At 44.6% G+C, this 16,307-nt stretch overlaps 1 protein-coding gene across 13 annotated transcripts in view; it reads left to right on the top strand.

Annotated features, from left to right (window-relative positions):
* The window catches only part of IQSEC1 (IQ motif and Sec7 domain ArfGEF 1), a 377,913-nt gene extending 373,399 nt beyond the window's left edge, over positions 1-4,514 (top strand). For 9 of the 13 annotated variants that reach the window (XM_049098377.1, XM_035702482.2, XM_025448633.3 and 6 more), the window contains one exon: positions 53-4,514. In XM_049098377.1, coding sequence (XP_048954334.1) covers positions 53-604 — 552 coding nt within the window. In that variant the 3' untranslated portion in view covers positions 605-4,514. The remainder of the gene's footprint in view (positions 1-52) is intronic. The other 4 variants (XM_049098380.1, XM_049098381.1, XM_025448653.3 and 1 more) reach the window with 2 other exon arrangements.
* The last annotated feature ends 11,793 nt before the right edge of the window (positions 4,515-16,307 follow it).

Genomic DNA, 16,307 nt, shown 5'->3' with positions numbered 1-16,307 from the left:
CATAAGTACTTTAAGATCTTTTAATTTTGATTTCTATGAATTTCCTTTTTAGGGGTCCATCATTAGCAGTCCTCACATGCGCCGGAGAGCTACATCAACACGAGAGTGTCCATCTCGCCCACACCAGACTATGCCTAATTCATCCTCCCTCCTGGGCTCCTTATTTGGGAGTAAGAGAGGGAAGCCCCCTCCCCAGGCCCACCCGCCCTCAGCCGCTCCCCAGCTGCCCCCCCACCCACCAGGCCTGCCCCACCCACAGCACTCCATGGCCAGCCACCACCAGGGGCCTGTGGAGGGCCTGCCGCAGGTGCATGGGCACCACACCCAGTACTGCCACATGCAGCAGAACCCGCCCCCCTACCACCACCACCACCACTACCACCCCCCCCAGCACATCCAGCATGCACACCAGTACCACCACGGTCCCCACGGGGGGCATCCACCCTACGGGGCCCACATGCACAGCCACCCACCGCTGCCCTCGGCCCATGCCGGCCACCCAGGCCACCCAGGCCACGCAGCGCACCACCACGGGCAGCCCCCCGCCCCGCCGCCCCCCACCAGCAGCAAGGCCAAACCCAGCGGCATCAGCACAATTGTGTAGACAGCCCGGGTGGGGTCCCAGACTCCCTGGACAACTGCACACCACACAGAGTCCTGCCCAGGGGCGGCCAGCCTCAGACCAGACCCAGGGCACTTCTGTTTCCATCTCTCCCCTCCGCTCCCCACAGCCTGGATGGAGCCCCCTGAGCCCACGGGGCTTGTGTTGTAGGGAACAGAGCTCCTGCTCTCACTTAGCATGGGCGTCCCAGGTTCCATCCACTTCAACCCCAGGGGTGGGCCTCGGCCACCATCAGCCTTGAAAACGGTGCCACTGGCCACGTAGATGTTGAACTGCCCCACCCCCACTCCAAAGCAGCCCTCAGCTCTGCTCCCTAAATGTACACGCAGATGAAAACCCAGCCTAGGAAAAGAAGAAACGAGACACAAAAACCAGAGACAGAACAAAACAAAACAAAAACCCAAAACTTGCTGCATTTATTGCTCTTTTATTGACAATGGGCAAAAAATTAAGTAGACCTGATATGGTTGATGAAAATAACGTAAGTAAACTTTATATAATATAAATATATAAATATATAAATATATATATATATATACTGTATAGGTAGTATTTGTGTGTGAAAGGAGACGTCTCAGTCCGCAAAATTAGCAATATAGACTTTACAAGGAGCTCCACTTACCTGATAGGAAGACAGTACCTTACATGAATGTGTGAGAGAGTAAACCAAAAACGTAAATGCTAGGAACAAATTCAGATACTTCCATATTTTCATAAAAAGAAGAGAAGTCCCTCCAGGACTGGCTAAGATCTTTACACGATCATTACTAACTGTGCCAAGTAACATAGCATCTAACTGTTTAAAAAGTCCAATATTGCTTTGTATAAATCCTTATTTTATTAACAGAAAACTATCATAAGTAATCAGTATTATAACTGCTCTGTTATTTCAGGTAAGCAAATAGATAAAAATGCAGTAAACTCTACAGTAGCAACTCGGGACAACTAGTTAGGAACTGGTTGTCTGAGGATATTGGTTACACAGATTCTTAGACACTTTAATGGCTGCGATAACTGTGAATTTCCATGATCCATATTTCTTTTATATGCATATGATTTAATGCACACTCATTCTGAGCCCCTCCGAGGGGGGCACCCATCCACGGCAGAAGCGTTCATCTCCAACATGAAAACGGCCAGCTCCCATCCTCGTCTCCCCAACACCATAACTTACTCATCCTGTCTCCAACCGCAACAGGCACAAGCCCCTGAGCGAGTTCCCACCAGGAACTGCTCCGAACCCCAAGGCTGGTTCTAGCATGTAGCAACCCAGGGCGGTGTGTGTGTTTTCCATTTTGTTTTCTGAGCGGTAGCCGTGATCATCGTGATTCCATGTGGCCATGTGCTAGCACAACCCCCCGTGTCATCAGCGTGGCCCCCGTGACCCCGGCTGACAAGTGCCGGCCCTCGCCAGCGAAGCACCCCCCCCGCCCCCCCGCTGCCTTCTCATGGTCCAGTTAGCTGCCAGGGCATCACATGACTCTCAGCTGTGCTCTTGTCGCTTCCGTGTTGTGGTGACACCATCCGCTGCCCCGGGGCCGGGCGCCTCACGCGTCCGGTTCTGTGACTGAGTCACCCACGGGCCGTACTTTGTAGTTTCAGCCTTTCGAGCCACTGCAGCCGCCTGTGCTGTGCTCCTAAGCCGTGGGACCCGAGGACTGCCCCACGGCCCCTGCCCCGGCGGAGAGCCCTTTCAGAAAGGGCGAAGCTAGTTGCAGGACTCTGCAGGCCCGGGGCTCCGCGCTCCGTGGACGGCGTGGCGCGCCGTGGCCAGATGGCGGCGAGAGACCGAGGGGAACCCACCTGGCGGGCCGGCGGGGGTGGGGGCGGGGGGCCTGCCCGGTTCCCTCCCCACCCACCCCGTTGTCACATCATCCAGGCCACCATACCAGCAAATCTGCAAACCGAGCACTTTGTTAACCTCCACAGAGAGCAAATACAGCGATCTAGAGTTTAGCCTTTTTTTTTTTTTTTTGAAAGAAGTGTGACTTTAACCTGCCCACCTTTATCTTCCCATCGGTGTCGTGTTTCTCTCCCGGGCACCTGCCCGGCAGGAGAGAAGTGAAAAAGCACGGGTGTGTCTGATGTGGTCCAAGCCAGGCTGGTGGGAGGCTCCCCGCTTCCGCCAGCCGGTAAATTTCTTTGGTTTTCCCGGCAGAGTCAGGCTCCCCGAGGCATTCTCTGTCTTGCAGTTTAAAGGATGTTGTTGTTACCAGGATAAGCCAAATTGTACTGCATGCCATCTGGCGTCAGTCGTGCAAGGGCACACTCTATGTCTTGTGTATTTGCAAACTATATCAGTGTTACTGTTGACAAATAGTTGAAGTAAAGTGATAACATATGAAATATGTCGGCTTTTCTTCACCCTCTGTACCAATAGTAGAGTCTCACTGTAAACTCAAGGTTGTTCCAGAAAAGATAGGCTGTTTGGCACCAGATTGCCCTTTCCGAAGGGACAACTGCTCATGCAAAAGAACAGACGGCAAAGCCGATGGCAGGCAGTGGGGCTCTGTTCCCTGCCGTCCTTCGTGCCCCACAGACCACTTAGAACCCCCATCTCCAGAGCTGCCATCTGTGTGTCCTGAAGCTTTGTCCCGCCGTCACGGGGCTGGGTCTAGCGAAAGGAGGTTTCTTGAACGAATTCTGTTTCTCCCCATGTTTCCAGTTTCACTGAGTGTGTTGGGCTCAGGTCAGTGAGGTTTCCTCATACTTTGTGTTAAATTTACAAACATCATGGGAGGGATTTCCAGAAGGTACATTGTTCCATTAAGGGAGCTGGAGCCACATCTCATGTTTTGGGCACCAAAAGCTTCAAACCAATTGCTGTACCCCTACCCCCCAACCCCTGTGTTGCTTTCATGGGACTGTTCTTTCTAAACCCGAGGCTGCCACAGTGTCACAGCTGTGGGGGCCCATCGTCACCCCCCAACCCCACCCCACCTCCCCTGACCCCTCCAGCCCCCTATAGGCGGCAGTAGGCTGAGCACCACAGGATGTCTGTGTCAGCCCTCACCACTGTCAGGACACACTTGGGACGCTTTTCTTGAGTCGCACAAATTGTGCCTAACAGTAATTTCTGACAGGAGTAGGAGACCCGTGAGGAAGCGGCTGATAGCATCACAGAAATCTTTTCTGGGACAACAATTAAATCATGTATTTGTAATTTTTTTTTAAGTTTACAAATGAATTGTACAACAATGTAAAAATAAAGTTCATCCTAATATGATGTGCACATCTTGCTTAAAAATGTCTTCAGTCACCCAGTATAGAGCGATTTTTCCATCACGCGCTGCATGCAGCAGAAGCCTCTTGTTTTTTCTTCACAATGATCTGAAAAGACAGCAGATACTTAAACATGACCCTAGGTGTTGACTCAGCATTCCCTATAAAGCTGTGTCTCTACAGGTAAGCATGCATCTTACAGTTTCGTTGTAAACAATCATCACCCTTCCTGCCTGAAAACTGAGTAATTTTGTAAAGTGTCTTCAATAACAACAATAACCAAGGAAGAAGCTGGCGAAACCAATCGGTGTGAAGTGGGGGTGGGGGAGAGGGCCAGGCGGGAGGAGCTGTGTACCTCTTACCCCTGCCGCACACACGTTAGTGTAACTGTGGCCACATCGAGGTCTCGCGCCAGGACCCTTCTCCTGGGAACTGTCATTCACCTTCTAGTTGTTTTAAACAATTAGCATCAGGTCTTGAATGCAGACCGTGCAAAGACTTCCAAGAGATACCTCGCTCACGAGAGGCCCGGCACCCGCTGTGTAACTTTGGGCAGAAAAGGAGTGCTTTTGTTTTAATATGCATTCTGTTTGTGAGTAGTAACAGACTCTATTGATGTAAAACCATAGCTGTGATCATGTGGAGAAATCAAATAAATCCTTTAAAACTCTCGGGTTTTTACTTTCTCTGAAAAGTCCAGCTGTTTCCCTATTGAGGGGACACAGAGAGCGCTCCAGCTAACCACTTTGGCCTGTCCTTGTCATGACTGCTGGGGCCAGTAGCTCTCCTGGAAGACACGGGACTCGTTTTAATCGAGGGTGCTGATATTAGACTCAAAACTATATATCCCAGTGTCAGCTTAGATGGAAGGTTTCAAAGATATAATTTCTAGCAGCTTTCAATACATTTGAATGGTTCCATTGAGTTAGGAGCTGGCTCCTTTGGAGTGTTGAGGTGAACTGGGAATGCCAAGGGGGGAGCAAGTCCCCAAATGATAGAGGAGAGATTATTTTATGAGGTCCAGGCAGACCATTTTCCCACCTGATGGTTAATGCGATGTGCAAAATCCAGGAAGGTGACTTCTGCTTCACCTGCGAGAACAGGATTGGCTTGTGTGATTTCTCCTTTCCTGGAACCAAATTCAGCTCCAGAGAATACGGCCTTGAAATTTCCACTTCATACCTTAAAATGAAGTATAACTGGTAGATCTAATTTGTGGAAAACAAGGTTAACTTTACTGACCACAGTTAGCTGTGGCCCACACCTCATAGAGAAGTGACTTGTGATCAAAAGATATTCTCAACTTTATTTATTCTGCAACTGGATGGCCATCCCTTTTCCCGGCTACCCCAAGGCTCTTCGGGAGGTGAAGCCGGTTATTGAAATTCCCTGAAACACTTAGCTGCAGTTTTTTGTCTGATGCCACGATGCACACACAGGGCTGCACTCGCCAGCCACTTGGTGCAATGAGCTGCTAAGCCGATGCTTGGAAGTGATGATTCTCCGGGGTTTGCATTTGTCTCCTGCACCAGACTATGAGCGCCTTGGGGATGAGGGCTGCACTTGATCCACTTCTCTGTGTCTGGAGACCAACACAGGACCGGTCTCATCAAAATGCAAAATGAGCTGATGGTTGGAAGGGGGAATGGGAGGGCACAGCCAAGCTGCTGGCTGATCTTAGCGTGTGTCAATCACCACCACCATCAAAACTTTATGGAAGCCTGTTTGCTCAGCCCTTCGCCACCCTGACGTGGAGAAGTCTAGCTGGAGACACACATGACACTGTCAGACTTCTGCAAGAGTGGTTCACACCGGCCGTTTCCAACCCTCATTTTATTGAGCCTTGGGCAGCTTTCGGTACTGTTCACACACTCCTTGAATGACTGTTTCCTTCGTATCTTCCATCCCACTCTTCCTCTCCATGGACACCCTCACATCCTCTTCACAGGCTAATGCTCCTCTGTAGAGCTGTGCAATGTTGGTTTGAGGACCAGACCAAGTCTCTTCCTTTACTTCTGTCTCCAGGCCTACTGACAGCCAACCTTCTGTGTACCCACAGCTTCCAAATTTGAGTGACCAGCCCAGACCTCTCTTGTGAGCACTGTGTTCCCTTGGATCTTTCAATCATGCCCCCAAGTCTTGACGTCCGCCACCAGCTTCGTGGTCTCAGACACACCTGAAACCAGGGGCCCTGCTGTGTTCCCTTTTTGGGCAGATGGCACCACCATTGAGTCACACAAACTGGAACTTAACTGTTCTTTTTTTTTTTTTTTTTTTAAGTATTTATTCATGAGAGACACCGAGAGAGAGGCAGAGACATAGGCAGAGGGAGAAGCAGGCTCCCTACAGGGAGCCCGACATGGGACTCCATACGCAACCACAGGATCCTAACCTGAGCCATATGCAGATGCGCAACCGCTGAGCCTCCCAGGTATCCCCAGAACTTAACTGTTCTTTACATCTGTCCTTTCCCTTGACTTTCCAAGTCCATTCTGTCACCAAGCCCTTTAGATTTTGGCCTCCGACATGTGGAGTCCATCCCTTTCTGCACATCTCTCCCCTGGCCTAGAGCTCCCTGACTGGTCTCCCAGCTGCCATAACAGGCTCCCCCAAAACCCATTCTCCATGTGGCATCAGAGGAATCTTCTTATGGGGCAACCCACTTAAAGCCAAGTCAGTGGCTTCCTATTGTCCTTAGGATTAAAAAAATAAGAAGATCCTTAACGTGGCCTTCATGATCTGACCCCATAACCCTCACTTTCACCTTGCTCTCCAACCTTTCAGGTGCCCAGGCAAGCTGTGTTTCCTCCTGCCACTGGGCCTCCCCAACGGTGGAATGCTTTTCGTCCCATCTTTGTGTAGTTAGTTCCTACTTCATACAACAAACTGTAGTTGAGCCATTAGTCTCTCTGAGATGCATCCCTTGTAGCTGTATAGTCAATGGTGTGATCATTTTTGCGACAGCAGAAGTCACCAGGTCAGGACAGTGGTGGCTCTTGCACCCCGCTGTCATCTCCACACGCCGCACAAGCAGAACTGCCATGAATGTTTTTAAATAAATAAACACCCTAGGACCAAAGATGGAACTTAGCGCTAAAATGCACAATGCAATTTAATGGCTCAATATGAGAGCAGAGATCTTAGGGAAGCTGCATGGGGCCAGGGTACTGGGGAGAGGCCAACCAGTACTACTGGCATTCCTCACTACTTCCAGGAGCACTTGGGACAGTATTGGAGGCTTTTATTTTGTGTTTTAGCTTTCACCAAATGTGTTTTAACATTTAGAGCATTTGGAGTGAATAGACTCGTACAAAGGGAAAATCCTCACCTTTAATCCCACCACCCAAAAACAGTTATAACTATTAGGTCTACTTGCTTTCTCTCTTCTCTTCACACGTGTTCTTAGTTACCTGCTTCAGATCTTCTGTATGTGTCCCAAAGTGTCTATAAGTGTTCTTTGGTGCCCATCGTGAACAAATAGTTCACAAGCAACAACTTGTAGGAAATGCCAGATTAGACAAAGCTAAACTGGTTTTTTTACCACAGGACTTCTCAGACCCTTTGAAAGGATGATGTGCATTGGGACTCTCTGAAATCTGTGCCGTGTTTCCCAAACTTACCTGAGCTGTGGAACTCTTGCACTCTACAGCATACGGTTTAGTAACCAGTCTGTATGTAAATTTTATTCTTTATTTCCCCTTAGTACAAAAGACTCAATGGTTTATAATGTCTGCGTAATGGCCCATCAGATGGATGTTCCATGATGTACTTGACACATAGAGAGTGTTATTTTAGTGAGCAAGGAACAGCCAGAAGGACATCATAAGAGTTCTGAGTGGATTTGGTGGTTCTGGTAAGGAGGTGAGCCCTGGAGAAGTTGGACACCCCTGAATCTAACTTTAGTGCCGTGTTCCTGGGATGAACATCAGCACCAGTTTGGTAACTCTGGGTAGCCTCGCATCAGCTGAGATGCCACTCCAGTCAGCGTATTCAAGTCAGTGCTCGCTTCCCAAGGGAGCCCATCCCACGTCTCCACACAGAGTGGGCTGTAATAAAGATTTATTGGCTGGCTCGTGGCAGGGATGTCATGGGGGCTAATTTCCCTCATTTCTAATGTGCAGCTTCATGCCTGTTGAGGCATTTCTAGGGGAATCTTTTCTTTGCTTCCTGTTATTTGTAACCATGTTCCACCCCCACCTCCGGTGTGCCCAGTGTCACTTCTCATCTCCCACGGGGTCAGTAGGAAAGAAACCATTCTAAAATAAAAAATGCCTGTGGGTCATCACGGCCACCTCAATTGGACTCTCTCCCCACATCCTTTAAGAACTGCGCAGGAAAAGAAAAACTCACTCGTGGCTCAGACCAACGGTTTCCCAGGAATGAGCAAAAACCACGCATTCCAATGGAAGGTCAGTGGGAAACTAAGCATCTTCGACTAGCAGAACTGACATCAAGTCGCAGACCAGAACATGGGTCCAGGTGGAGTGCACGGAAAAGAGAGAATGATATGGTCCTAAGGGCAGTAGAAACCAGGAACATTGGGCCCTGGGTGGCTCAGTTGATTAAGCGTCTACCTGCGGCTCAGGTCATGATCTCAGGGTCCTGGGATCAAGCCCCCAGATGGGCTCCCTGACGGCGGGGAGTCTGCTCCCTCTCCTCTGCTGTTCCCACACTTGTGCTCATTCTCTCTCTCTCTCTCTCACTCTCTCTCTCTCAAATAAATGAATAAAAATCTTGAAAGAGAAAAACAGGTAACACCTAGGACTCATGCCATAAGGAGAGAGACCCACCTTACATGGACAAATGCTGAGAGGACAACTGAGACCTGGTGGGATCAAAAGGACAAGATATGGAAAGGCTTGGGGCCATAGGTGGCAGAAGGCACTGCTGGAGAAGAGGGGGCACCTTGGCCCTAGACTTCCCGTGGAGGCTTGGTGGTAAAGGGAAAGAAGGAGCTAAGACAAATAAGACGCTATCAAAAAATCCAATCCGGGGGCGCCTGGGTGGCTCAGTGGTTGAGTGTCTGTCTGCCTTTGGCTCAGGTCATGATCCCCGGATCCGGGGTGCTGGGATCGAGTCTCACATCAGGTTCTCCCTCTGCCTATATGAATAAATAAATAAAATATTTTAAAAATAATAATAATGCAATCCAAAGACAGACCTTAAAAAAAAAAGTATCTTATTAAAGGAAATGCAATTCAAACACAAAGTACCCATATAAAGTACTTTAAGAAGAAAAATGAGAAAACTTTTTAGCAAATAGAAATACACGATCTGGGCAAACAGGAGTAAAAGCCAAGAATTGTAACAACACTCCCATCATTAATTAGATACACTTAAGCAGTATCACATGAAGGAGGACAACAAATCGTAGCCTCACAAGCTCAGAATAAAAATGGACAAATATGTGCTATGGGAGCTCAAGGAACTCAAGGAAAAGGTTAAAGAAAAATACCAACTTATCCCGGTGCTCAAAGGAAAATAGTTATAACTGGAAGTATGGAAAAGAGACACAGGATGGACATAACAGGACCTGAGAAAATGAAACTGCAGGAGGTGTTAGAAATCAAAGAGGAAGTATTAATGTAGCAGATGGAAAACGAGTAGTTAACACTCGTGTAATTGAAGTCCTTGAAGAAGAGAAACAAAACAATGAAACAGAACTAAGATTTAAAAAGAAAATGTTCTATAATAAAAGCTGAGCCTTCATCCTGGAAGATGCCATTGTGTCCCTGGGGAAAAAAGCAAACCCAGAGTTTTCAACACTAAGATACCTATCCTGGTAAAATTGGTGAACTTTGAAGATAAAGAAGAAATTTGCTGGACCTGCAGGCAATAAAGTCAGGTCAGATACAAAGAAAGGAAAAAAAAAAGATACAAAGAAAGGAAAATCATATTGGTCTCAGGTTCCTCAAAATAACATGTAAATCAAGGTAACAGAGGAGCAGCATTTCTAAGAGACTTTGAGGAAAGGCATGAAGCAAGGAATTTGTATCTAGCCAAGCTGACTTCCAGCTTTCCAGACAAGTACCTTCAAACTGGTTTTGAACATACAAGAGTGAATATACTACTTATGAGTCCTTTCTGAGGAATGTTTTAGGATAAACCATCCCCCCAATAGATCTGACTGGTTTGGGCAAAAGGACTGATGATGAGCACTGGATTTACTTAAATATAGATGGAAGACTAACATATAATGGATAAGAATGGAAGGGTCCTGGGATCAAGCCCCATATCACTCTCCTTGCTCAGCAGGGAGTCTGCTTCTTCTTCTCCCTCTGCCACTCCCTCCTGCTTGTGCTAAATAAATAAATAAATAAACAAACAAACAAATAAATAAATAATTTTTTTAATAAAAGAATCAAAAGAAATATCAAACTCAGAAAGAGAACAAAGTAAACTAAGCAGAAAAAAGTAAATAATAGAAAAGTATTAGAAAATTAATAGAAAAATTAGTGAGTTAGAAAATAGAGAGATAAAAAGAAGAAAATAGAGAAAAAGTAACACAGATTAGAAAGTTGGTTCTTACAGAATAAGCGAAGTTGGGACTCCCGGGTGGCTCAGTCGGTTAGGCATCTACCTTTGGCTCAGATCATGATCCCAGGGTCCTGGGATTGAGCCCCTCATTGGGCTCCCTGCTCAGGGGCAACCTTCTTCTCCCTCTCCCTCATTTGTGTTGTCTTTTGCTCTCTCTCTCAAATAAATAAAAATTTTTAAAAAAGACTAAGCAAAGTAGACAAATTGATAGTTGGCCAAGTCAAGATGGAAAGAAAGCACAAACACACAAAAGAAGAGGGAAGCAACTATTGAAGGAAATTTTTTGAAATTTGAATTCCAGTTTATTAATATATAGTGTAATTAGTTCAGGTGCACAATATAGTGATTCAACAGTTTCATATGTCACCCGCTCCTTACCACAAGTGCCCTCTTTAATCCCCATCACCTATTTAACCCATCCCCCCACCCACCTCCCCTCTGGTGACCATCAATTTGTTCTCTGTAGTTAGAGTCTGTTTCTTGGCATATGAGTGAGATCATATGGTATTTGTCTTTTGCTGATTGACTTATTTCACTTAGTATCATACTCTCTAGTTCATCTACATTGTTGCAAATGGCAAGATTTCATTCTTTTATGGCTGAGTAATATTCCATTGTGTATATGTGTGTGTGTGTGTGTGTATCATATATTCTTATTAATTCATCTACTGATGGATACTTGGACTGCTTCCATAATTTGGCTATTGTAAATAATGCTGCTCTAAATTTTTTTAATTTTTATTTATTTATGATAGTCACACAGAGAGAGAGAGAGAGAGGCAGAGACACAGGCAGAGGGAGAAGCAGGCTCCATGCACCGAGAGCCCGATGTGGGATTCGATCCCGGGTGTCCAGGATCGCGCCCTGGGCCAAAGGCAGGCGCCAAACCGCTGCGCCACCCAGGGATCCCAATAATGCTGCTCTAAACAGAGGTGTGCATGTATCCCTTCAAATTAGTGTTTTCATATTCTTTGGATAAATACCCAGTAGTGTGATTACCGGATGACAGGGTAGCTCTATTAATTTTTTGAGAAACCTCCATACTGCCTTCTCCAGTGGCTGCACCAGTTTGCATTCCCATCAACAGTACATACACAAGGGTTCCTTTATCCCACACCTTTGCCAACACTTGTTTCTTGAGTTTTTTATTTTAGCCATTCTGACAAGTGTGAGATAATATCTCATTGTGATTTTGACTTACATTTCCCTGATGATGAGTGTTGTTGAGCATCTTTTCATGTGTCTGTTGGCCATCTGGATGTCTCCTTTGGAGAAATGTCTGTTCATGTCTTCTGCCCATTTTTAAGTTAGATTATTTGTTTTTTCCAGTAAGTTCTTCATGTATTTTGAATACTAACCCTTCATCGGATATGGCATTTGAAAATATCTTCTCCTACCCAGTAGGTTTTCTTTTAGGTTTTTTTTTTTTTTTTTTTTTTGGTTGTTACATTTGCTGTGCAGAGGATTTTTATTTTGATGAAGTCCCAATAGTTCATTTTTGCTTTTTGCTTTCATTTCCCTTGCTTCAGGAGATATATCTAGAAAGATGTTATTATGGCCAATGTCAGAGACATTACTGCCTGTTCTTTCTTCTAGGATTTTTGTGGTTTCAGGTCTGACATTTAGGTCCATAATCCATTTTGAGTTTATTTTTGTGTATGGTATTTAAAAAATGGTCCAGTTTCCCTCTTTTGCATGTAGCTGTCCAGTCTTCCCAGCACCATTTGTTGAAGAGACTATCTTTTTCCCATTCACATTGTTGCCTCCTTTGTCGAAGATTGACCATATAACTGTGGTTTTATTTCTGGGCTCTCTAATCTATTCCATTTATCTATGTGTCTGTTTTTGTACCAGTACCATACTGTTTTGATTACTGAAGCTTTGAAATATAACTTGAGGTCTGAAATTGTGATACCTCCAGTTTTGTTCTCCTTTTTCAAGGTGGCTTTAGCTATTTGGGGTCTTTAGTGGCTCCATACACATTTTAGGATTGTCTGTTCTATGAATACATGCTGTTGGTATTTTTATGGGGATTGCATTAAATGCAATATTTGGGTAGAATGGACACTCTAATAATATTCATTCTTCTAATCCATGAGCATGGAATGTCTCTCCATTTGTTTGTGCCATCTTCAGTTGCTTTCATCAGTGTTTATAGTTTTCAGAGTACAGATCTTTCATCTCTTTGGTTACATTTATTTTTAGGCATTTGTTATTTTTGGTGCTGTTGTAAATTGGATTGTTTTCTTAATTTCTTTTTCTGTTGCTTCATTATTAGTGTATAGAAATGCAATGGATTTCTGTGAATTGTTTTTTTGTTTTGTTTTGTTTTGTTTTTTTGTGAATTGGTTTTGTATCCTGGAACCTTAACTGAATTAATTTATCAGTTCTAGTTGTTTTTTGGTGGAGTCTTTAGGGTTTTCTATGTATAGTATCTTGTCATCTACAAACAGTAAAAGTTTTACTTCTTCCTTACCAATTTGGATGCCATTTATTCGTTTTTTGTTGTTGTTGTTGTTGTTGTTGTTTGTCTAATTGCTGTTGTTGTTGTTTGTCTAATTGCTGTGGCTAGGACTTCCAATACTGTGTTGAATAAAAATGGTGAGAGTGGACGTATTTGTCTTGTTCCTGACATACTTATAGAGCTTTTCCCTTATGGTCATATAAGGCCTTTATTATGTTGAGGTATGTCCCCTCTTTGTTGAAGGCTTTTATCAAAAATGAATGTTATACTTTCTCAAATGTTTTTTACAGCTATTGAAATGGTTTTTATAAAATGAAGGTAATGTTTAATATGATGCTACTTTGAACAGATTTATCAAATACATCTGGAAAATTCAGATAAAATTGATAATTAGCCAAAACTGACCTCAAGAGAGAGAGAAATCTTTTTTTTTTAATTTTTATTTATTTATGATAGTCACAGAGAGAGAGAGAGAGAGAGAGAGGCAGAGACACAGGCAGAGGAAGAAGCAGGCTCCATGCACCGGGAGCCCGACATGGGACTCGATCCCGGGTCTCCAGGATCGCACCCTGGGCCAAAGGCAGGCGCCAAACCCCTGCACCACCCAGGGATCCCCGAGAGAGAGAGATCTTAAGCAGACAAATTCCCATGAGAAAAATGAAAAAGTAATAACCTGCCAGGCCCATCAGGCTTCATAGGAGAATCCGTCCAAAACTTCAAATATCAGATGATCTCAATGCAAGTTAAACTATTTCAGATTACAGTGGGAAAACTTCCAAATTCTTTCAAGAAGTTACTATAGCAATGCTTTCTAAACCTGATAAAGTTTGCACAAATATAAGACCATCAATGCAGAATTGTAACTAATATAACAGCAAATCTCTAATGGTACATACACTAAATGTAAACTAATATACTTCATGACCAAGTAGGGTCTATTTCAGGAATGCAAGAATGGTTCGGTATTAGGAACTCCACTAAGATAATGTATCATCTTAATTGAAATGAGAAAAAAAATCGTATCAACTCCAGGGTTGCCAAAAAGCCTTCACCAAAATCCAGACCCATTCCTGCTATGTAGGTACTTACTAAATGGATACTTTGTTAGCTTGATAAAATGTATGCACCTCTATCCAAAAGCTAGCACTGTTATATAATTCAAGAAACAGTGAATGCATTCCATGAAAACCAGGGGGGAAATGTGGGTAACTACTGTCTTCATTTAATGTTGCAGTGAAGGTTCTAGTTAGCACAATCAAATACAGTTAGAGGCATGAGAATTGGAAAGGGAGAGGTAAATGATTTCTGTTTATAGGAAAAAACTATGAATAAGGAAACTTAGCAAGATGATTGGATATGAATTTAATATACAGAATAAAGAGCCACATATATATTTTAAAAATCAGAACAAGGGGCACCTGGCTGGCTCAGTCAAGGGGGAGCCTGCAGCTCTTCATCTCAGGGTCATGAGTTCGAGCCCCATGTTGGGCATAGAGTTTACGTAATGAAAAAAAAATTAAAAACCAGAACAAAAAAAATGGGGAAAATACCACATTTTGAGAGTAATTTTTTAAATGCCTGAGAGTAACCTAAAAAAATAACCAAAATATATGTGAGGAAAAGTCACACAATATAGGCAACTAAAATGCTCAAAAACAAAAAACTGGAATCAAACAAATTGAAAACATTCCCCATGCTTTTTTTTTAGGATTTAATTTTTTTGAGAGAGAGCAAGAACACAAAAGCAAGGTCAGGGAGGAAGGACCAAGGGAGAGACAGAGGATCTCAAGCAGACTGTGCTGAGCTTAGAGCCTGATGTGGAGCTCACTTCCATAACCCTAAGATCAATACCTGAGCCAAAACCAAGAATCAAATGCTTTATTGACTGAGCCACCCAGGTGCTCCCATTCCACATTCTTTAATAACACAGTTTAATATAGGAATGTCAATACTCCTTTAAAAAAAGGTGGAGCTAGAAAATTTAAAGCTCATATTTTTAAAAGACAAGAATATTCAGCATAATCTTCATTATTCTTTTGTTTTTTAGGGTTAGTGGTATGACCAGGTTTTAAAGCCTATGGTAACATGTCCATAATTAAGTATATGGTATTGATATATGAACAATCAGACCAGTTGAACAGAATGGAAAGTCCAGAAGTAGACCCAATTGTGTGGAAATTTAGTATATAATAAAGATGGCATCACAAATCGCTGGGGAAATGACTTTAAAATTTAATGGTGGGTAAGTTAGCTTTTGCTGCAAAACACCGGCAAAATTTAGTGGTTTGAAATAACAGCAACAATTTTTCTCTTGAGGCTAAGGGTTGGCTGGGCAATTCTTCTGATCCCAATGCTCAGTCTCATTGGAGAAGTGGTTGCAACTCATTCAGTGAAGTGTGCTGAGCTGCTCCAGGCCAGAGTTGGCCCAGTCACCACTGGGCTGAGGCTGGCGGGTAGGTGACCCCCTGCCAGGGTGCTGGCCTGTGATGAGGAGCTAGAGGTCTGGCACACACACCCAAGGGATCCACCCCTGCCAGGGCTCAGGCAGGCCAAGGCAGCTGCGGTGCAAAAACAGCGATGGACGCATAGTGTAACCAGGAGGGTACACCTCTTCCTTCTGCAGCACCCCACCCCGATGCCATCTACTGCTAACTGGCAAAGGAGAACAGTTACAAAGTCAAACTCCATGATCACAGAATAAGGAATGAAGAGTAGATTTGGAACTGACAGACGAGAAATCAGTATCTACCATGGTCCACCCCTTGGGCTACTCAGCTTCCCTATGCACCTTCCTACACGCATCTGGCCTTCTGTACAACAAAACAACTGTGTCTCCACCTGCCAAGTATATGACCATGCTGCAGAGAAGGGAAGCAGTTTGTCACTTTCTCCCCAGAATGAGGAGCCATACGGTCCAAGCAGTCCCTGTACCCATCTGGGCCATTAAAGACCCTCAAATTGTCAAAGCTCCAGGGAATATCTGTTACCTAAAGACAAAATTGCAAAGCTAAAACTCCCCACTACTTGCATGACAATGAAAAAAAATGGGAAGGAGGAGGGGGAGACAGAAACAGCATATGCAAAGAAACACCTACACATGAGAAGAGACTTCTTCTTTTTTAATTGATCGTGAGGCTGCAGTTGGTATGGATGGCTTCCTTCTTCTGTTGCCCATTCCATGTTTCCCCTGCCCTCAGGCTAAATTTCAGATGGTCAGAGTGGACTAACAAGCCATCCTTCCCATATGGCCTGAGTCTTCAAGTATCTTACCTGCTTTGGTTGCTGTAGTTTCCCATTAAACGTTGCTGGCAGGTGCCCCAGAGAACCCTTGGGTTGCACACATAATCCTTCCCACCCTGTATAGCAGCTCAACCTTCCCCCGCTTGGTAATTGGCAATGATCCCTCTAAGCCAATAGAATAAACCCTTTGTCTTCCTTTTGGTTCAGTGGCCATATGGAGCC

Source organism: Canis lupus, chromosome 20 (genome assembly GCF_003254725.2).
Source record: "Canis lupus dingo isolate Sandy chromosome 20, ASM325472v2, whole genome shotgun sequence".
NCBI lineage: Eukaryota > Metazoa > Chordata > Mammalia > Carnivora > Canidae > Canis > Canis lupus.
Note: the sequence above shows the minus strand (reverse complement) of the source record. Positions and strands in the feature narration are given on the sequence as shown.